We start from the raw sequence: 22500 nt of genomic DNA, 5'->3' as shown, positions 1-22500 counted from the left end.
AAAATAAACTCATCATTTATTCATCTCCTTCCTTCTAGAAAATCATCGGCGTTTTCAAACCAAAGTCTGAGGAGCCTTACGGTCACCTGAACCCCAAATGGACCAAATACTTTCACAAGGTATGCTCTCTCTCTCTCTCTCTCTCTCTCTCTCTCTCTCTCTCTTTCTTCATGTCTGGATAACTGAAGGTGTTTACAATAACAATGACTGAGTCATCTCTCCCTCTCTCCCTCCTCCTCCTCCTCCCCCTAGCTGTGCTGTCCGTGCTGTTTTGGCCGCGGCTGCCTCATCCCAAACCAGGGCTACCTCTCTGAGGCAGCAGCCTCGCTCGTCGACAGCAAACTGGGCCTGGGAGTGGTGCCCAAAACAAAGGTGTGCGTGCGTGCGTGTGCGTGTATGTGTATGTGCGTGTGTGTGTGTGTCTGTGCGTGCGTGTGTATGTGTGCACAAGGCTTACAAGGGACCACAGGGCTTAGGACTTTGTGGCCACCTCCCTCTGTGTCAAGCAGGCGGCGTGCAAACAGGACATTTGATATTTCGTGCCAATCAATTACCCCTGGGGTCAAAGTAAAGATTCTCAGCTTTAATTACAGGTTTTTCCTTTTCAGGTTGGGTTCACCATTTAGAAAAGAATTGAGGACAACTAGTTGAGGACAACTAGTGGTTTGCACCTTGCAGTCAAGCCTCTGTAGTTCGGCTGGTGATGTATTCTGTGGATGGTAGTCTCTGACACATTCACGCCTACCTAATGGAGAGTGTTCCTGATCTGTGGGTCAGTTGTTTTTTTGTTTTTTTCTTAATTATGGTTAGGCCAAGTATTCCTTGGCCTACCAGCCTGTTAGTGATTCCTGAGCTCACCGGGGCTTTCTTTCTTTTTTAACCATGTCACAAACTGTTGATTTTGGTCAGTAAGTCTAAGGTTTTGGTTGTTTCTGCTATATTCTTCTGATATTTCAGGCTCATAATGGCTTCCTTGAGTTTCATTGACGTGCCTTTGGTCCTAATGTTGACAGACACTTATAGCAGACTCCAAAGGCAAATGCAAAGCCTAGAATCAATACTAGACAATGACAGCTCTGTTATGCCTGCACAAATGATGTGACGAAACACACCTGACTAAGCAGAAACACCTGTCAAGCCAATTTTCCAATACTTTTGGTGCCCTGAAATAGGGGGACTATGTATCAAAAGTGTTGTAATTTCCAAATGGTGAAAACATTGAATTAAAGCTGAGAATCTCTACTTTAACCTCCATACTAATGATTTGATTGTACATCCAAACTGTTGGACTATAGAGCTGAAAGAAGACAAAATGCTTCCTCTTCCCAATACTTATGAAGGACACTGTAGTATGCGACAGTATTTAAACTAATTCAACCACAGGCTTGGTGTTTGTTTGTGGTTAGATTGGGATCTCCAGTGAAATAACGTTGTGTCTCTTGTCACCTCTCAGGTCGTGTGCCTGGTGAGTGAGACGTTTCACTACAACGCCATCGACCGAGCCAAGTCGAGAGGGAAGAAGTACGCCTTAGAGAAGGTTCCCAAAGTGGGCCGCCACTTCCACCGGGTCGGCCTGCCTCCCAAGGTACCGTACAGGACACTCAGAGGAGAAGTGGCACAGGGCAGGCTGGCGGAGGGAGGGGTCGGAGGACGGGCCCGTTGTCATGCGTGGAATAGAATACGAAGTGGTATCAAACACTCGTGTGTGATTGTTTGACACCATTCCGTATACCATCCCATGCATAACAATGAGCCCGTCCTCCGATTTCTACCTTCACCAGCCTCCCCTGGCCTAGATCTAGTATCAGATTGCACCCTAGAGAGTTTTAAACTGCCAGGTCATTATTGTAAAAGAAAATGTGTTCTCAATAACCTGCCTGGATGAATAAAGGCAATGAATACATTTATTTTTATTACATTCCCTTCCAGGATTTATGTTTTATATAAAAGTTATTATTTCACTGTATTCCAGCAGTTTCAATCAATCAATCAATCAAGCTTTATTTATATAGCGCCTCTCATACAAAATTGCAATACAAGGTGCTTAACAGTAAAACAGCTTGCTTAACAGTTTGTTGTGTTTGTTTGTTTGTTTCAAGCCTGATGTGTGTGTCCTCTCCACGTGCTTTAGGTGGGCTCCTTCCAGTTGTTTGTGGAGGGCTACCATGAAGCAGACTATTGGCTGAGGCGGTTTGAGGCGGAGCCTCTGCCCGAGAACATCAGGAAGCAGCTGCAGTCCCGGTTTGAGAGGCTGGTGGTGTTGGATTACGTTATCAGGAACACAGGTGTGTGTGTGTGCGGGCGTTGCATAACTGTTCCAAGAAAAAGAAAAATAACTTCCTGGATAACTGCCCGAGTGTCTATTTATTGTCTACTGTCTATGATGTTTTGTTTCTTGGGTTTTTACTGGAGTACATTTACTGGTTCTTGCCATTGTGTTCAGCACCCGGTGTGGAACAGTAGCCCTCAGCTATGTGTTGGCTTCTCCTCCTACGCACAATTACACCCTTTCACACATTCCTTTTTCTCCCTCCCTCCCTCCCTCCGTCAGACAGAGGAAACGACAACTGGCTGATCAAGTATGAGAAGCCAGGGGCGGGAGAGGGAGAGAAGGTGAGGTGGAACAGCTGAAGGTTGTGTGTGGGTGTGGGTGTGGGTGTGGGTGTGGGTGTGGGTGTGTGGGTGTGGGTGGGTGTGTGTGTGTGTGTGTGGGGATGTGTGTGTGGGGATGTGTGTGTGTGTGTGTATGTGTTTTGAGGTTCAAAGGAGAGTGACACGTGGACTGCATACACTCTGTTCCCTGCATGAGTCAGGATTATGTCACACGCGCACGCACGTACACACCTAACTTAGATACTGATTCTCTCTTTTTCTCTCTCTCTCTCTCTCTCTGCCTGACATACATTACACTCTTTCTTTATTTCTCTCTCCCTCTCTCTCTTTCCCTCTACACACACACACACACACACACACACACACACACACACACACACACACATCAGAGGCAAACTCTGTCGTACACAAACAATGCTGCCCTTCGATATTGCAGCCGACAGGAACAACCCAGTTCCTATTGTCGTCTCCAGTTTCCGTCCACTGGGACCGTAGCTCCTTCAGCTACTGGTTGACGTGAACAGGGCCTGCACTGTCATCAACAGGGCTAGTCTATTATCAATACATCTATCATTCAATCAAATCAGTAACTGTTAACCCCCTCCTCCTCCTCCTCCCTCCTCAACAGGAGACAGCAGAATGGTCTGAGACCACAGCCTCGGCCATCAAGATAGCAGCGATAGACAATGGCCTGGCTTTCCCCTTCAAGCACCCGGACGAGTGGAGAGCCTGTAAGACACTGCATAATGAACTCTGCTGAAGTGAGCTAGAGGAGCAAGACTGTTCACTGAACGGCCATTTTAGAAGCCTTGAAATCCTCTTTTGTTGTCTGAAAGTACACAGTGACCTCACCTGCATCCCTTCACCTCCTCTGCATCTCTCTTGACCTCCTTTCTCTTTCTTTCTTTCTCTCCTCTCCTCCCCTCCATCAGATCCGTTCCACTGGGCATGGCTGCCCCAGGCCAAAGTGACCTTCTCCCAGGAGACCAGGGAGCTGGTGTTGTCTCGCCTCTCAGACATGAACTTTGTACAGGACCTCTGCGAGGACCTCTATGAGATGTTCAAGGTACTACTGGACTCTCTCTCTCTCGCTCTGTCTCTTTCTGTTTCTCTCTCTCTCTCTCTCTCTCTCTCTCTCTCTCTCTCTCTCTCTCTCTCTGTCTCTTTCTGTTTTTTTTCTCTCTCTTTCTGTTTCTCTCTCACTTTCTGTTTCTCACTTTCTCTCTCTTTCTTTTCTCTTCTTTTTGTTCTGCTTTTCTCTTTTGCCTTCTTTCTTTACCTGAAGGTTTTAGTTGTGGGCTGACCCCAACCTCCACCCCAAAGAATGTAACAGTTGCTCCCACCGCCCTCCTAGTTTCCCACAGCACCTTGTGGAATTCCTAAACGTATTCCTATTGAGCGAGGACTGTTACTTGGGATCAGCCTCAAACAAACAAATAAATGCTCCCAATTGTTTTTGCTGCTCCAATGTTGACTTCCTGATATTTGCATCTCATAACCCAGAATCTCATCTCAATTGAGAGTCTGACTTAGTCATATTCACTAAAACAGAACAAAATTAATATTTAAATAACATTCATTTATATTTGCATGGTCGCATCTGTCCAATCTGTTTGTACTCTGTAACCTGCTACTACTATCAGTATCTCCAGTATATGACGCTTTGAATGTTTGCTAACCTGAACCCCGTGCCTGCCTCCCTGTTCCAGACTGATAAAGGGTTTGACAAAGCCATGTTTGAGAAGCAGATGTCAGTCATGAGAGGACAGGTGAGTTTAAAATGGTCTCTGTGTATCACTTTCTGACAAAGTGGACCCAAAAACAGTGATGAATTGGTATATTTACTCTCCTCTCTCTTCCATTCTTTTCCCCTCTTTTTCTCACTCTCATCCCATTCTTACTCTCTCTTCTTTTTCTCCCCACCTTTCCCCCTCTCCTACCCTCCTTACTTCCTCCTGTTTCCCTCTTTCTCTGCTCCCCCTTTCTCTACTTCCCCCCCTCCCTATCTCCTCCTCCTACTCTGTTCATCTTCCCCCAAAATACCAATACTGTCAATGACCACACTAATGTTAATACCACTGTCAATGACCACACTAATGTTAATACCACTGTCAATGACCACACTAATGTTAATACCACTGTTAATGACCACACTAATGTTAATACCACTGTCAATGACCACACTAATGTTAATACCACTGTTAATGACCACACTAATGTTAATACCACTGTCAATGACCACACTAATGTTAATACCACTGTTAATGACCGCACTAATGTTAATACCACTGTTAATGACCGCACTAATGTCAATACCAATACTGTCAATGACAATGAATTAATTAATGTTAATACCACTGTTAATTTTATGACAATGGTAATGGGCAATCTCCCCCTTCCCGCCTCCCTCCTCTGCAGATCCTGAACCTGAGCCACGCCCTGAAGGACGGTAAGAGCCCCATCCAGCTGGTCCAGATGCCCAGGGTTGTGGTGGAGAGGAGTCGCTCCGGGGGCCAGGGACGGGTGGTGACGCTGGGCAACGCTTTCACCCAGACCTTCCACTGCAAACGGCCCTTCTTCTCTTCTTGGTAGAGGGAGAGAGGAGAGAGGAGAGAGGAGGAGGAGGAGGAGGAGGAGGAGGAGGAGAGGTGAATGTAGAAGGAGAAATGTGGAAATAATGTGTTTGGAGACCCAGTCTTCATAGTGTCTTCTCTCAGAGAGGGAGAGAGAAAAACACGGAGGGATACGTCCTATAAGTTAACTGGAGATGGCTGTGGCATCTTTCAGAGACTTTGGGGCGTGGGAGGTCGCCCTGGAGATTTTACAGAGAAAGCGCTTTTATGTAGACATGGGCTTGGTTGTCTTTTTGACCCACCCAAGTCTTCAGGAAGAGCTAGCTCCTCTGTACCAACATTTTAAAGGTAGACTTATGGTGAGTTCAAGAGCTCCTCGAAAACTCGGAACATTTTGACTTCAATCCTTTGGAGAGCTCCTGAAATCACACCCTGTTAGTTGATTGGTAAATAGCTCAGAGTGAGAAACTCAGAAATCTCAAAGTAATGTGAGGTTCCTAGTGGAAAAGCACTTGAATGCAGTGTCATCATACACTGTGGGGCGAATTCCTGTTTACAAAGATGAACAATAACAGAATTAAAAACTGCCCTCGCTTAGACACAACCATATTCGCTAGAGCAAATAATGTATGCTTTGGGACATTTGAGTTCTGTTGTTGTTTTCCGTAAGCAGGAAGTAGCCCCGGTGTGTTTGATGTCATATTGCGGAGTCTACCTTTAACCAACATCATGACTCAGACTATATGAAGAGCAACCCTGTGTTCTTAGCTCCCAACTACTGCCAAAATCTTTTTAAAACAAAGACAAAAGAAAAAAAAAGAAAAAACATGTTGAAACTTGAATAAACTGGAAAAGGAAAATGTGTTGCTTGAATGTAACTGCGTGTTTACAGTTTAAAGATCTGAAACATTTCAAATACGAGGGAATACTGTTGACAATGGTATTTTTCATAAACGATGAATGTATTTGTTGATTGACATGTATTTAATTGCTGGTGAACAGTTTAGCTCCTGGCGGTTCTGACGAGGGTGTAATGTAAGACAGGAAACAAGGAAGGTAGCACACTTGCTCAATGCTGTTTTGGTTTCTTATGTATGCATCTTGACCTTTTTACTCTTACTGAATGATTGTAAAGGTAGAATTGTATATTTAAAAGTGATGAAAAAAATAAATACATTTGGGATTTGTTACATTTTTGAATTCTGTGTTTTGTACAAGTGACACGTTGACGATGCGTTGGCGCCTCAGGCTGCATCCAAACGTTGATATCAGTTGTTTTCTGTTTTAGTTTAAAGAAAGAATAGGGCACATTATTTTCATGATTGCATTCGAAATGTCAAGTCTCTGATGATAATGTTTCTGATGTCATAACATAAATGCCATAGGGTTGGGGCCATACATGAACCTGTATATGCATAGCCTGAGGTATCATTAGAGTTAATGTGTGTACGGTCGAGACAGAGCTCAGCATTATTCAAAAGGTTGTGACATTATGTAATGTTAACATAGCAGAATAGAGAATCCTGTCACTGTATGGACTGCCTTTCTCTCTGCAGTGAATAAGCCCCGGTCTGTTTTACTGAAGCCGTAATGATTAACTAAATAATGGTTTCATCATGAATAATGATTTGCAAGGTGAGCTATTTATAGAGGTTTGTTTGAGAGCAGACGGCACACAGAGTACCTGGTACCTTACAGGCTTTGATAACATCGTTTCCCTCCCAGAGTGGTGTGTGTCTGTGTCTGTGTCTGTGCACGCACATACTTCTGGCTTTATGCTTGTTGTATTGGAACATAAAACACATCAACAGAAGGACACACAAAGGGTACTACTGTATCGTGTGTCAGTTTTTTTTCTTAAAAGATCACATTTATTTACAACCTGGTAACCAGCATTGGTCATATAAAAAGAGATATTATAATGTTTACAATGATTGATAGCTCTTGTATAGAGAGGCCGAGCTCGGCCATGTACTGTAGTATCAGAAGTCTCCTGTGACGTGAAGTCCTTTATTGAGATTAGTCCTGATGGTGTGTGTGTCCTGTGTTCCGTCTCTGCAGTTTGAGGCAGGGGGGTGGGGGCCTTGCCCCAAACTAGGGACTTCTATCCACCTCAGAAGTGTGCTCTGTAGCAATGGTAACGTCACAGAAACGTCATGGCAACCTGGGTCCTTGCTGCACTAATCCTGCAATGACAAGCATTTAAGAGCATGATGAATTGGTGTGGAATGGGTGAACAGCACATGCGCACAGAGTGGTGTTTGGTGATGTTGGACAGTAATGCTAAGACATCTCACACAAGGCTTCACACGTCTGTTTCTGTATTCACACACACTCACACTCTCACACACACACGCTCACACACACACACACACACACACTCTCTCTCTCGCACACACACTCACACGCACACACACTCACACTCTCACACTCTCTCTCTCTCGCACACATGCACGCACGCACACACACACGTACGTTTCTCGCAGTGTACTCCTCCCCAGCCCTGGCCCTGACACTGGCAGCTGTAGCTACCGTGTGTGTGTACACACAGCCCTCGGTTCAGACACGGGTTGGGGACACACAGGCTGACTGAGGCCCGCACTTCTGAGAAGAGAAAAGAACAAAATAAGAGGGAGAGATGGAAGATTGGGAAGACCTCAAAGCAGAGTCCTATGTGTAGATGTTCAGCCATGTTCGCAGCTCTGAGCAAGATCTTAGTTCCACTGATATTGATTAGTTAACCCAAAGATTTCTAAATCTCGATAAGTGATGTTTCAATGCTCTATCCTGGTAAAAGTGCAGATTCTAGAAGTTGTCCCTGGCCACTGGTTCAGGGTCAGATGTTCTTTCACCCCGATGTGGTTTAAGCATACTCAAGGTCAGTTTGCTCTCAGATCTCACCTCTACAGATCCTCTGGACCAGGTTGGTGACATAGAGCTTCAGCTGCTCGTACGATGGCACCACCATCACCGTCCGGGGACTTCCTGCTATCCCCAGCAGGGTCTGTGATTGGCTGGAGCCCGGACCAATCATGAGGAGCGTGATCCCGTTCTCCCGGAACTCCGCCGCCGCCACGGCGACATCATCGATGCTCTGTCCGTCGTTCACCATGACGACGACCTTATGCACCCAGGGTCGCGCCCCGTTTCGGACACTGAGGGTGTGTTCCAGGACGTAGTACAAGGTGGTGGCCACCAGGGGCGCCCCGCCCAGATAAGGGGCGACACTTATCGCTTTCTTCATTCCCGCCTCACTGTCGAAGGTGTTCAGCCCGAATACGGTGCGAGGCTTGGTATCGTAAATCACCATGGCGACCTGGGTTAGGTCAGCGTCGACGTCGAAGTTGGAGACTGCACTTTTGACGAAGGCCTTGGAGAGACGGAAGTCCTTCCGCGATATTCCGGATGAGGAGTCCAGCACAAAGACCAGGTCCATGGACTTCAAGTAACAACCTGGGGAGGAAGAAGGAGAAATGGAGTGAGTGAGAGAGCCAGAGAAGAGAAAGACAGTGAAGTGTGTGTGTGTGTGTGGGATAATGAGACAAAGTGTGGGTGCAACTCTCCTTCTCTCACTTTCTATCTCTCTAACTCTACTTCTCCACTTAATTAGTGTGTGTGTGCGTGCGTGCATGAATGCGAGCAGAGAGGTACACACACACACACACACACACACACACACACACACACAGTTACGTGTGAGGGGACAGATGTTAACACCAGACAGGAGCAGCTCTCTCTTACTGACACCTCCACAGGACGCCCAGCCTGTCAGCTACCAGCAGTGCAACACAGCTGCACTGACTCACTCTTTCTAATATGGAATATACGTATGTAGTTTGAAGTGTGAACAGGCCAACTGGAGAGAAAATAAGTGTCTCGACACGCAATAAAAATAGCTACATCAGTGGATGGAGTGACAGGGAAAAAAAACGTGACGAAAAGTAGTCAAGAAGAGGAGGAGAAAAAGTTCTCGAAAGGAATGGAGTCATGAAGGACCATTAATACACAAATAGTAGAGAGTAAACGGATAAAGTAGCTGCTGTTTTTATCTATTTGTATGGTTGGTACTATATATCCATTGGTACAGTATATGTCCTTTGGTTTTGGAGCACAAACCTTTATTTATTTCTATTATTTAATGTAATATTTATTATAAATTGATTATTATTTTGTACTGGTTTATTCCCACCTGGCGAACCGAGGCCACAGATCTTGGCCCTCAGCTCCTGTACTTTCCCATGAAGCCCCTTGGTGTCGGTGTAGGTGAAGACTACTTCCGGGTCGGAGGTCATTCGTGTCAGTTCCGCCTGCATCCTGTGGGGGCCCACAGCCAGGAAGAACACCTCCCCCTGTCTAGCCCTTTCCACTGCTGGACCCACCTTGTAGAGGAAGACACCAGAATGAGACACAGGAATTAGCTAATCATTCATTAACCTCGTCCCCAGCCTATTGGCACTGTGCATATAAACCTGGAATAACAATGACTCAAACCTGGCCTCTGTTGGAGTGAACTTACTCAGTTAAGTATTTGTCATTATTTGATCTCAAGGCGTGGCTCAGAGTCAGAAACGTGTTGTGTGCAAGCACTGGGGGGAGGGGATGTAGGATTGATCAGAGGTAAAGCCAATGGCTATGCTTTGGGAGTTTTCACGATCTTTGTATTGGGCAAACAAAGGCCAAGTTTGACGTGTTGGTCCACCAGACCTTCCGAGCACTGGGCAGAAGTGGTGTGATTTTGCAAGATGCAGTATTGCATGGACCATTTGTTTCCCAAGTCATCTGTTGGTTTTCCCAGCTGTTACCCACCTCATCCCGGGACTTGGACCCAGACAGGAGCACCACCACATGGGGTACGTCGGTCCTGAAGCACCCCTGCCCCTCCACGACCCGGAAGCTATTTTCAGCCACGTACACCAGCGCCTCGCCCGTGAGCGTCACCCCACCCCTGAAGGGAACTGCCTCCAAGGCGTCCAGGAAGTCCTCGGTGTTGCCGTGACGACCAGGCGGGATCTCCATGACGACGTGGTCGCCATACTGGGCCACGGCCAATAGGATTTGAGAGGAGGAGGAGGTAGAGGAGGAGATGGACAGAGTGAATCTCTTGATTAAGTCTTTGGCCTGTTGGAAGTGCTCAAGGCCTGAGCTCCAGGAACCGTCGATGAGGAAGAGAAGATCCACAGAACATTCTACCAGACCTGCTGGAACTACACCAACACAGGGAGAGATCCATTTGATGACCTAATCAACAGACATATAAATAGATATAGATATGCCAAAATGATAAATAGGTGTTAAAATGAATACCTACTCAGATATTTGCCACCACCTGTGCAAGAGATATGAATGCATGTTACTCACAGCCACAGATGAAACTGAGACAATACCATAGACATGGATAGAGTAGGCACATGCTATCCTTCCCATTCAATACATCTGTGACAGCATGAGGGGCGCCATCTAATCCACTAGGGTGGGACTTCCTATGAATTGAGAAGGCCTCAGCCAATTGGATCAGCGCGTTGTCCTCGTCTTCAACTGGTTCATCTACAGATTGCAAATGGCTTTCAGGGGCACGGCGCCATCTACTGGTGCCAATAAAAGACTGGCCTGAGACACTGGAGCTGAGTTGACATGACACTCCAGCACAGCAGGTGGCAGTGAATCACCAACATTTGATTTACGCACTCTCAAATCACAGAAGGTGAAGAAAGTTGACAACATGGCGCTCCCCGTATAATTAGTACATTTAGGGGAATGCGCCCTCTAGTGGTTATAACTCTATGGACAGTGCATATGTTGCTGTAGTGATATTGTAGAGGCAGTCTATATGTTTCATTACCACAGCTTTGGTCTGCTCTGTAGCCCAGGGGGCAGAGACAGCTGTAGTCATCCACACTCTCAGTGATACAGGTCCCTCCATTCAGACAGGGGCTGGACTCACATGGGTCTACAGGGCAGATGGGGGGAGAGAGAGAGAGAGAGAGAGAGAGAGAGACTCTATTAATACATTATTTGATGTAGAAAATAACAATGTCATTGATGGTGTTGTTCACCTGGACACAGTGTCCTGTGGCATCTGCTCCGGATCGTACTATTGACCCGTCTCCAGCTGTGAAAGGATGAGAGTATGAATATGGAGATATAGACCTGCATGCACACACACACACACACACACACACATGCACGCATGCACACGTACACATACACACACACGCACACACACACACACACACACACACACACACACACACACACACACACACACACACACACACACACACACACACACACTTACCCATAATAGGGGCAGAAGCTGGCCATTGGCCTGGAGTGGGGGTTTTGGCCCTTCATTCTCCAACACACGTGGTTGCCATGGTATTCCCGTATGGATTGGATGGTGGTGCGTAAGCAGACTTTGGATGCCACACGACAACCTGAGAGAGGTCAAACACACACATGACGTCTGTGTGTGTGTGTGTGTGTGTGTGTGTGTGTGTGTGTGTGTGTGTGTGTGTGTCTAATCTCTCTATCTGTATTTATTTTCTCTTCCTTTTGCCTCAGACATTCCGTAAGTCAGGCTACGGAGGGTTGATGTGTATGGGATGTGTTTACACTACCTATAAATGTGTCCTAAATAACAGTGAATAGACAATGTTAATATGTTGAAGCAGAGTCTCTCTCTCTCTCTTTCTCTCTCTTTCTCTCATTCCCTCTTTCTCTCTCTTTCTCTCATTCTCTCTTGTTCTATTGTTCTCTCGTTCTCTCTTTCTCTTGTTCTCTTGTTCTCTTTCTTTCTCTCTCATTCTCTCTTTCTCTCATTCTCTCTCTTTCTAGCGTTTTCTTTCTCTCTCTTTCTCTTGTTCTCTCTTTCTCTTTCTCTCGTTCTGTCTTTCTCCCTTTCTCTCATTCTCTCTTGTTCTATTGTTCTCTCGTAGTCTCTCTCTTTCTCTCGTTCTGTCTTTCTCTTCTTCTCTCTTTCTCTCTCTTTCTCTCATTCTCTCTCTCTCTCTTTCTCGTTGTCTCGTTCTTTCGTTCTCTCTCTTTCTCTCTCTTTCTCTCTCTTTGTATGTAGGTTGAATTGTGCCAATAAAGGCCTTTTAGAATTCTCTTTGTATGTCAGTGTGTGCTGCAGTGTAGAGCTGGCCGTAGAGGGGAGTGTGTTGTGTCTCACGGGGGTGTATGTCGCTGCAGACGGTGGTGTATGTGAGCGTGGTGACCAGGCCGTTGACCGCGTCGTCATACTGCTCAGCGAAGAACACATACATCTCACTGGGCTCGGAGACCACAGAGTGGAGGGACTCCCAGCTGGGGAGGAGCACACAAGAACATAGTAGAATGGAATAGAACTTGTTATAACTCAACAGAACATAACATAATGGAATACAACTTGTTACCATAGCACCACTGTGATGGGCCTCCCAGCTGAAGGAGAACTGAACAGAACACACTAGAACTCAATAGAATACAATAGAACAAAGCAGGACCTTATAGAATACCACAGAACTAAGCAGGAGCCAATAGAATACCACAGAACTAAGCAGGACCCAATAGAATACCACAGAACAAAGCAGGTCCCAATAGAATACCACAGAACAAAGCAGGACCCAATAGAATACCACAGAACAAAGTTGGACCCAAATGATACAATAGAATAGAACAATAGAAAACTGGACACTACCAGACACCATAAAACACAATTCCAAAATGGAACACGATAGAACACGATAGAACACGATAGAACACAGCAGAACACGTCTTACTCTGGATGCCTGATCCCAACAGCAAACACCTTTATCCCGCTCTTCCGGGCCAGGATGGCGGAATTCCTGACGTTGTCCTGGGAACGTCCGTCTGTCAGGAGGATGAGAATCCTGGGAACATTGTGTCTTCCTCCAGGAAACCCCTTCCTAAGGACCTGAAGGATGGCTTTACCTGCCTGAGTGCTGCCCCCTCTGGGTGGGAAAAGGAATTCATTATCCATCAACAAGAGAGCGTTTTCGGGGGTGGAAATGCATTGGGGTTTTTTTCCATTAAAAAAAATGGACACGTTGTGATGTGTAATATGAAAATGCCTTATAAGGGTATTATGTCTCTCGTACATCCGTACATAGGCCAATATCGGTATCTCTTTTTGTATTATGCTGTAACAATGCATACAGTGAGGTGTTGAAGAGAGATGCAAGCTTCTACCTGAAATAGACGCTCCTTATGGCCTCTTGAACCTCCTCTCTTGTTGGGTAGGCAGTTAGACCAAACTCCACCTTTGGTTTAGAGCTGAACTGCATGACACCCGCTTGGACCTGAAAATAACGACAGTCACAAACTGTGTTAAAAAAAAAAAAAAAGGAAGGGTTTTGTAGAGATAGTCTGCATAACTAAAGAGATAGTATTACTGTACTAAATAGGACATCTGTTCTCAGATAGATATTCAGAAGCAAAACATACACAGACTAGCAACCAGGGTATGATGCCACAGTAAGAGTAAGGGTTGTCCTTTCCTCCTGTTAGTGAGTTGTCACAAACTATCCACAGTCTATTACCCGGTCTGGGTTGATGTCCAAGACTTCCACCAGTTTGATAGCAAAGTGTTTGGAGCGCTCAAAGCTGCCTTTCCCAATGCTGTAGGAGCCGTCCAGGAGAAACAGGATGTCTATGGCTGCTGAACACTGGATCACTATGGAGGAGACACACGCACGCACGCACGCACGCACGCACAGACACATACATAAGCCATTCAAATACATTAAAAATCTGTTCCGTACCACCATGAGACTGTATGGGCTCTCCCAACATACTCCCAGTAGGTGTCAGAAAGTACTCACAGTTTCCAGAGGCTGATATTTGAACTATGGTGTCTCTGTCAGCCTGGATCCTCTGAAGGCATTGTCCTGGTCCGACTGAAACACAATTCATCATCACACCATAAAGACCAGTCATGCATAATCATTTATAAATACTAAACACATAAAGGGCCCCAAAAAGCTAGCAATTTGTGCAAAAGCTAGCAATTTGCTTGAACAAATAGTGCTGGGCAGAGCAAAAAGTACCCAACAACTCAGAATACAGTATGATTTGTTTTGTACCTGGTCTTGTCTTTAACAATGTTTTTTGTTTTTTTAAATGTCTGAAAATGCTTTGCATATCACGCAAAATTGTATAAGATTTGCATAAAAAGTAGTTGTAGTGTTCAAAACTCCCATTGGATTAAGATAATGCTCATTGACATGCCAACTTTGCACACATTTTGGCACTTTTTCCACATGCAAATTGGAGCCCTGTGTGTCGAAATCAAGAAGAGAGAAAGGTATAGAAGAAATACATCAGTATTCTATAGAAGAAACACTTGCTGAAATCATACATGTTTTGCCGACAGTATATAGAAGCTCAATACTCAATACTTACCCAGTAGCCCAAAGAGTAAGAGGAGTATGTTTACTAAAGCTTTGATCCACATTTTCAAATCGCCGTCAGTCCTCCAAACATGGTCATGGCATCATCCGTCATTCTTAAATCCTTGTGTCAGTTCATCTCTGACTTCCACGGAGAACACAGAACAAAGTCAGATCATGACACATGGAATGTGGAACGTGGAATCTATAACACGGGGAACCCAATCTGTCTAGTCTGTGTGTGTGTGACGTGTGGGTGTGTGTGTTTGTGTGTGTGTGTGTGTGTGTGTGGGGCTGACTAACAAACATATCTGAAAGGACAGCCAAACCCCTCCCAGCCCGAATGAAGGAGGAGAGACAAGAAGAAGAGAAGATAGCTCTCCTATAGAAAGAGGGGGGGGGAGGGAGGAAGGACGGTTTCTACCTAAACGTTTTCACCTGGGCGCCAATGGAATGTTAAGTGAAGTTGCTGAGTGAAGTTCAACTCAACTGGGCCTTTTAAAGCCAGATGGACCTTACCCACCTAGTTCAACTAAGTACAGGGTGATGTTGCCCATTGCTTCTGTTCTTGGGTCAGTTTTGTGTTTTTCTCCCTAATGGTTGAGTTGTCGCCCCAGCGTAACTAAGAGAAGAGAGGAGAAGAGGGGAGAAGAGAGGAGAAGAGAGAAGAGAGGAGAAGAGAGAAGAGAAAAGAGAGGAGAAGAGAGAAGAGAGAAGAGAGAAGAGAGAAGAGAGGAGAAGAGAGAAGAGAGGAGAAGAGAGAAGAGAGAAGAGAGAAGAGAGAAGAGAGGAGAAGAGAGAAGAGAGAAGAGAGGAGAAGAGAGAAGAGAGGAGAAGAAAGGAGAAGAGAGAAGAAAGGAGAGAGGAGAAGAAAGGAGAGAGGAGAAGAGAGGAGAAGAGAAGAGAAGAAAGGAGAAGAGAGGAGAAGAGAGAAGAGAGGAAAAGAGAGAAGAGAGGAGAGGAGAGGAAAAGAGAGAAGAGAGGAAAAGAGAGAAGAGAGGAGAAGAGAGGAGAAGAAAGGAGAAGAGAGAAGAAAGGAGAGAGGAGAAGAGAGGAGAAGAAAGGAGAAGAGAGAAGAAAGGAGAGAGGAGAAGAGAGGAGAGAGAAGAGAGCAGAAGAGAGAAGGGTGTTCTAAAACAGTAAACACAGGAGGGAAAAGAGAAGAAGAGAAGAGAGGAAGATAGGAGAAGAGAAAATGTGTTGTTGTGAAAATGCTAATATTGGAGGAGCGGAGAGGGGATAGAGAGGGGGAGTGGAGAGGGGAAGAAGAAGGGGGGAAGAGAGAAGAGAAAAGAAGAGGAAAGGTGTTCTACATGTGCATTGTCACCTGAGGGCAGAGGTATGCTGCAGCTGAACACAGGAGCGAGCTTGGACTGGCACGTTGTTCACATTCTACCTGACCTACCAAGGAGTGAGAGGCAGGAACTAAGGATTCTGGCTCGCAGGGCAACGAATGTCAACAACACCGACCTGGAGAAACACACTCGTGATCAGGTATCACTTGAAGGGTATCAGGAAACAAACAAGCTGAGGGCAAAAAACGTAGTATAGAAAAAGAAGTGATGTCACTGGTAATAATTCACCGTAGGAATGTGAGAGGAGACAAAACAGAAGAGCTATTAGAGCCTCTAATGTCGCCAGTTTTCTCTCTCGGAGGAATTGGACACTGCACTATGCGGTTGCTTGCAATGTTGTGGTGTCCTCCCTTCTGTTGACTTGTAGGTGATGTAATTGTTACTCTTGTTGTTACTGTAATACGATATGCTATGGTGTCGAAGTCCTACCTCTTGGTATGCAGTCAATAGTATAGTATTTGTTGCTTCGTGCCAAACACTACTTTTGATAGTTTTCCCAAATGATGCTTGTCTTCAATAGGAGTGGAAAGGGAAATAGGGATGGGACATACATATGCATGCACACGCACACACGCACACACGCACACACACACACACACATGCGGCACACACACATGCACGCACACACACACAGACACACACACACACACACAGTACTATCAAAGATAAATCACTAACAGGTACTGGAATGTTCAGAAAAGGAGTAATTTGGAAATAAATTGCATGTCTCCATGCATCACTGAGATATGCGTAGCCCCAAGCTCCAGAGAGAAAAACAGGAAAGAAAGGAATGGGCCTGAAATGAGAGACAGAGAGAGGTAGAGGGGGGGGGGGGGGGGCGGGGGGGAGAGAGAAAGAGAGAGAGAGAGAGAGAGAGAGAGAGAGAGAGAGAGAGAGAGAGAGAGAGAGAGAGAGAGAGAGAGAGAGAGGTGAAAGTTTGAGAGGTGGGAGAGGTCGGGGGTCAGATTAGGAGGGAGGTGAGAGTGTGAATGACATTCTTGGCAAGACTAGACCCGGTGTGGCACTTAAACACTCACCACCGTGTCTAAACAGGTTGACACACTAACACGGTACTGTGTTAATATCAGGGTTCGAAAGCACTTAGTCCTGACTAGGTGTTGACTAGAATTAGAGCTAATATGGAACCATAAAGCCAACTAGAAAAAGCAGTTACAGAAGAAACGTTGTGGCCTTCGCAAAGTCTTATTCTGGGAGCTGAAAAGGTTTCAAGATGTTTTCGATAGATAAATCGATTTGCTGGGTAGTTGAAGGAAAGTGAGATAGTCATTTATTATGGTAGCGGATAAAGTTAGAGATGGTTTGTTTGGTTGGTTGGATGGATAGAATGTAAGACAGATAGATAGATAGACAGATAGAGAGATAGGATAGAAAGGATGAGTTAGGGGTACTTCAGTGGAGTCCTAGTTATATCTATGGTTGGTTCACTGTTGCATCTAATGTAATCTCGCCAGTCTCCACAATCCATCTCCAACCTGCAATGTGATGTTCAGACCAGAAGAGGGCGTAGGTACGCACCTGTTAGTCCAGTGGCTGGATTCATGGTCATTTATCCAAAAGGCACCTGTATTGTTGTTGGTTTTAAGATAAATGCGTACACATGCATAGATCCAGGCGTTTGTTATCATGGCTTTTAGTTAAATAGTTGATGATGTGGTGCATTGATGATTTTTCTTCCACAGGTGCTATTGTTACAAGAGTTACATGTAGGCCTACAGTATTAGTAGTCTATGCGTCAAAAGAACCATCATATTTAGAGGAAAATCGAGAAAGTGTTACCCTAAGGGGAACACACATTTTATTGTTTTGCCAGATAGAAACAAATGATTTACAAACAATATTTTTATTCATTCATTCATTCAGTTTATTTAAGGAAGTAGCAAAACATGCACATGATGCAATGTGCATGAAGGAATCAATAGCCTGTTAAGTAATTTGTTTTCAAACAGTTAATATTTTCCAATATTTGATTTACAATATATTTTGTGTTGGTTTTCAGACCTCTCGAAAAGTAGTTTTGCAACCAGGTTAAGAAATCTAAATCCATCGATATAATACAACTGAAGAGTATTTGCGACAAATCTATTAGTCGGTAAGTTTCGTTAAAAGCATTTGTAATGTGAAACTATATCATTTAAAAAGAATCCAACTTTATATACGTATATTATAAGTGACATACTATAAGTGACATATATTATCCTCTCATAAATGTTATAGAGTTTGGAGTCCCTCCACCTCTCATCATGTCTATATTGCAGACATTTTCTTTGCCTAATGGTATACATTTGGTATACATTTGGCCCTATCTGGTCACATACTGGTATAAATAAATACATTTATTGGTATACATTTGGTATACATTTGGCCGTATCTGGTCACATACTGGTATCCTCCTCTGTCTCCTCTTCTCCCTCTCTCTCTTCTGTCTCTTGCCCTCTCTCCTCTCTCCTCCTCAGGGTCCTCTGAGAAGCCTGGTCTCTTCTCCTGGTCTTCAGTTTCACAGCGACCACAGCACAGACTAACCCCAGCAGAAGACAGCTCACCAGGGAACACCACACTGCATATAACATGGTGTCGATGCCAAAGGGGTCCATCTTGTAATAGATTAAGATGGTCTTGTTTGATGAGTGACACACATAAGAATAATCTACCGAATTATAGAGAGCACACCAGTATGTGCCACTGTCCTCCAGTGAAAGGCTAGAGAGGACCAGGGTGGTTAAGGAGTGAGACACATTGATTCGGCCAATCAAATCTTCAGGAGTTTGGTCAGAACCGCTCTTATAAGCCAATGAGTCCAGAATGAAACGATCATGCTGAGCAGTCTGTCTGTACCACACAACTGAGTCTGTCTCAGTGAGACTGGAGTTACAGCTGAGAACAATTTCATCTCCCTCTGAGTAGAACGCTTCTACGGGGGCAGGCTGGGGGCAGACCAGTAGAAGATAATCTTTGACGTACATACCAATGTCATCTTGATGACAGACATAAACTCCGCTGTGGTTGAGCGTCAGAGATGGGATAACCAGGGAGTAATTCCCTGTCACTCCTCCGTTGACCAAGTACATCTGCTTCCCTCGGCCAGTGAGGTCACTGGCGTCCTCAGAGTGGTTTTGAGACGGTGATGCTGGGAGGATGTCCCCATGAGCTGTCTTCCACCTCATCTTTGTCTCACTGGTGTCAGTATGAAAGCAAGGCAGCACGGCCTCCTCACCTGCTGAGCCTAGAACATACTCTGGTCTGAGGAGTGCTGCTGTCCAGTGACTGTTAACACAACGCTGTCCATCCAGGACCAGACAGCTGAACGTATAGGTAAGGTCTTTGTAGGTGGAGTTGGTGATGCGCAGAGAGGAGCTGTCGTCAAGCACCTCTACACGGCCTCTTAGATCTTCCATGAGGGGGTTCAGGGTTCTGCTCTCGTCCAAAAATACTCTCTCCCAGTTGGTGCTGGTCATGGTGATCCACCTCCACCTCAGCCATTGGACAGTCAGGTGGTCACCTGCTGCTGCGCCTTTGCACTGCAGGTCTATTGTCTCTCCAACAGTCGACAATATATACTCGTTTGTTACATCACTGCAGAATACGAGTCTGGTGCTGTGGCTCTGTGACACTCTGCCAGCCTCCCAACACTCCACCTTGTAGAGCCCAGAGTCTGAATGAGTCACATTGCGGATCCACAGAGAGAGAACTGTCTGATTGTCACTTCCAAATTCAGCTTTTAGTCGATCCTTTAAGTCTGCAGCCAGTGTAGAATTCTCAGGTGACGGGTTAGATGTGTTCCACAACAGCAGGGCCTCTTCAGCAATGGACTTGAAGATCACACAGTAATTTGCCCCCTTAGGATTTTCAAAAGAATAATCTTTACCTTCTTCTTCAATGTAGATTATGTGTTGGTCTGCAGGGATGGTTTTGATGAGAACAACCAGTAGAATGCTTAGCTTTGCGATTGAAGTCATTCTGTTCCAAGATGTTTGTCTGTTGGTTGTCTACACCTTGTCTAATACTGGGTTAGCAGTAACACGTGTACTGTAAGCCAGTGGTTACATATGTACTCTCACTCTGTGACACCAAGCAAAACTTGGTGACGTTGAGCTCCATAGAGTATCCACTCATCTAATTTCCACCTAATCTTTGTGGAAGTGGAAGGTGTGAAACAGCGAGCTGACAACAGCTGCTGACGCTAGAAACAGCCACAGGATCCAGTGACCTATTGGTGACCCAGAACCATAGCTGTGGTTAAAGCAAGATTCTGATCCAGTGGCCCATTGGTGACTCAGACCCATAGCTGTGGTTAAAGCAAGATTCTGATCTACAGATATTCAAAACACTGAATCCGGCCAGTAAAAAGGACATACTCAAAATATTTCCCTACACAAAATATATATAGAAATGTAACCTAATAACATAAATAAATATGCCTGCCTCATGACAACCAACAGTGCTAGGTAGAAATGGAGGTGAGTGGGTGATCATGGTTGTTTAATCTCCACCAAAGCTCAGGTCCCCCCACCCCCAGCAGAGCCAGGGCCAGGGCCCAGTTTCAACTCGACTGGTAAGATTACAGCTACACAGGAAGCTGTAACAGAAGATAACAGAACTTCCTCTCTGGTTTCTTGGTAGGCCTGACATGACAGACATTTCCACTGCTGCTCCCTTACTTGTATCCTCTTCTCTCCCCTCCTCTCAGTCTCTCTCCCCTCTTCTCTCCCCTCCTCTCAGTCTCTCTCCCCTCTTCTCTCCCCTCCTCTCTTCTCTCCCCTCCTCTCAGTCTCTCTCCCCTCTTCTGGCCTGTACAGTGTGTGACGCCATCTTCAGGTGGAGAGTATGGCTGCAGTTAGGCGATGTCCCTCTTGGCGATCCAGGCCATTCCAAAGAGCTGACAGAGAAAAACAATATCACAACCTGTTCAGATGGCTTTACAGAGGCCCAGGACAGAGAAACAGGCCCTACACCCTTGACTCAACCCCTCGTCCCTAACACCCAAGACTTAACCCCTAGTCCCTAATACCCTAGACTCAACTCCTAGCCCCTTCACCCTAGATTCAACCCCTAGCCCCTACACCCTAGGCTTATATTGATATATGTGACACTCCTTCACTGTACTATGTTGTACTAACCCTAACCCTAACCCTAACACTATATAACACTGTATAACTGGCTATTCTGGCAACTGTTCAAAATGTAGCCAAAAGATAACAAGAAACAGCTCTCTTGATGTCCCGCTAGATGGTGCAAGTTGATAGACTACCATGACAATTCTGAGTACGCGCTTTGGAGTGCTTGAGTGTGTGTCCGTGAGCGTAAACGAGGGAAGTGTGCCAAGTCTACCCACAATGAAAGCACTTGGGCAGGGGAGGGAGGTGTTGAATCAACTGCATCATCATATTGTGAGATTGAGTTATCGGAGTGGCGGCGAATGGAAAATTAGATGGTCCTTGTCTTGCGTGCGCTCTCCCGGTCTAATGTAACCAGATGGTAACATGTTTACGTTTAGGTCAATTATGCACTAAACTGACATTTCTGGCGGACTCTGAAAACTGGTCCATAACGAAAAGTAACGTTTTACCATGCTGATCAAGAGAATCTAAATAAACGTTGAATATTGTTTCGCACTGCAATAGGCTAAGTTGCGCCTCTAGGTTCCTTTCCGCGGCCATTCCTTTCTGTCGGATAGCCAGGATGCAGGTGTTTTTATTCGCAACGACGGTACTCTTTATGCACGAGCTCACCGGAGCCGAGCCGCGATCCAAGTGCTCTTCCCGGTGCGACGTGAGCAGATGCCCAAGCCCGAGCTGCCCCAGCGGGTACGTGCCCGACCGGTGTAACTGCTGTCTCGTCTGCTCCAGGGGCGAGGGGGAGTCCTGTGGCCGGAAAAACGACCTCCCGTGCGGGGACGGACTGCAGTGTAAGATTCCTCCGGGGAAGCGGAGCTCCAAGGGGGTTTGTCAGTGTAAAATTGGATATAAAGTGTGCGGGAGCGACGGGAAAACTTATGGAAATGTGTGTAACATGAAGGCGGCCAGTCGGAAAGCCCTGCAGAAAGGAAGGTCCGCTATAACCCAAGTGCACAAGGGGACCTGTCCATCAGGCACAGGTAAGTGGCATGGACTTATTGAGATATTGTTTATGCCCTGTCCTTTGTTTATTCGTCCTATATAGGCCTACTGTATACTTGATAATTAAACAATTGGCCTGTTCCTCAATGTTGCCAGTTTGGGCTGTTTTTTATATGCTGCAAATGTTGTAGTGTTTAGTGAGAAAAGTTGCATTAGTTATATAGTTGGTGGTCCTCTGTGGCTCAGTTGGTAGAGCATGGCGTTAACAACGCTAAGGTTGTGGGTTTGATTCCTGCTGGGACCATATATACTGAAAAATGTATGCACTCACTGCAATGTAAGTTGCTTTGGATAAAAGCGTCAGCTAAATGACATATATAAGTTATTTTAGGCTTTAGTTGACTGTGCATTTCAAGTTAGACTGGAAATTGTCTGTGCATTTCTGTTTCCACATGCATTGCACTGACAAAGAGGGAGTCCAAATAAATCAAGTGAA

At 45.5% G+C, this 22500-nt stretch overlaps 3 protein-coding genes across 3 annotated transcripts in view; 2 read left to right on the top strand and 1 right to left on the bottom strand.

Annotated features, from left to right (window-relative positions):
- The window catches only part of pi4k2b (phosphatidylinositol 4-kinase type 2 beta), an 11834-nt gene extending 5458 nt beyond the window's left edge, over nt 1–6376 (top strand). The window contains exons 3-11 of the mRNA XM_083692648.1: nt 39–119; nt 253–372; nt 1454–1585; nt 2132–2285; nt 2552–2613; nt 3242–3344; nt 3546–3679; nt 4323–4382; nt 5032–6376. Coding sequence (XP_083548774.1) covers nt 39–119; nt 253–372; nt 1454–1585; nt 2132–2285; nt 2552–2613; nt 3242–3344; nt 3546–3679; nt 4323–4382; nt 5032–5205 — 1020 coding nt within the window. The 3' untranslated portion in view covers nt 5206–6376. The remainder of the gene's footprint in view (nt 1–38; nt 120–252; nt 373–1453; nt 1586–2131; nt 2286–2551; nt 2614–3241; nt 3345–3545; nt 3680–4322; nt 4383–5031) is intronic.
- A 1115-nt stretch (nt 6377–7491) lies between these two features.
- Nucleotides 7492–19403, bottom strand: LOC310820971 (von Willebrand factor A domain-containing protein 2-like; the record flags this gene model as incomplete). The annotated part of the gene is made up of 14 exons (XM_083692815.1): nt 7492–7505; nt 7662–7790; nt 8088–8639; nt 9376–9565; nt 9993–10390; nt 11026–11133; nt 11240–11295; nt 11482–11599; nt 12358–12491; nt 12947–13138; nt 13377–13486; nt 13727–13860; nt 14009–14083; nt 18821–19403. 14 exons carry the CDS (start codon nt 19401–19403, stop codon nt 7492–7494), a joined length of 2793 nt encoding a protein of 930 aa, XP_083548941.1.
- A 2224-nt stretch (nt 19404–21627) lies between these two features.
- LOC310820818 (serine protease HTRA3-like) overlaps nt 21628–22500 on the top strand; it is a gene marked incomplete at its 5' end in the record, with an annotated part of 7968 nt that continues 7095 nt past the window's right edge. The window contains one exon of the mRNA XM_083692623.1: nt 21628–22042. Within this exon, the coding sequence (XP_083548749.1) occupies nt 21628–22042 (415 nt within the window). The remainder of the gene's footprint in view (nt 22043–22500) is intronic.

The sequence above is a fragment of the Argentina silus genome, assembly GCF_951799395.1.
Source record: "Argentina silus genome assembly, chromosome: 21".
Taxonomy (NCBI): domain Eukaryota; kingdom Metazoa; phylum Chordata; class Actinopteri; order Argentiniformes; family Argentinidae; genus Argentina; species Argentina silus.
The sequence above is the reverse complement of the archived record's forward strand: the minus strand, read 5'-3'. Positions and strand labels throughout refer to the sequence as shown.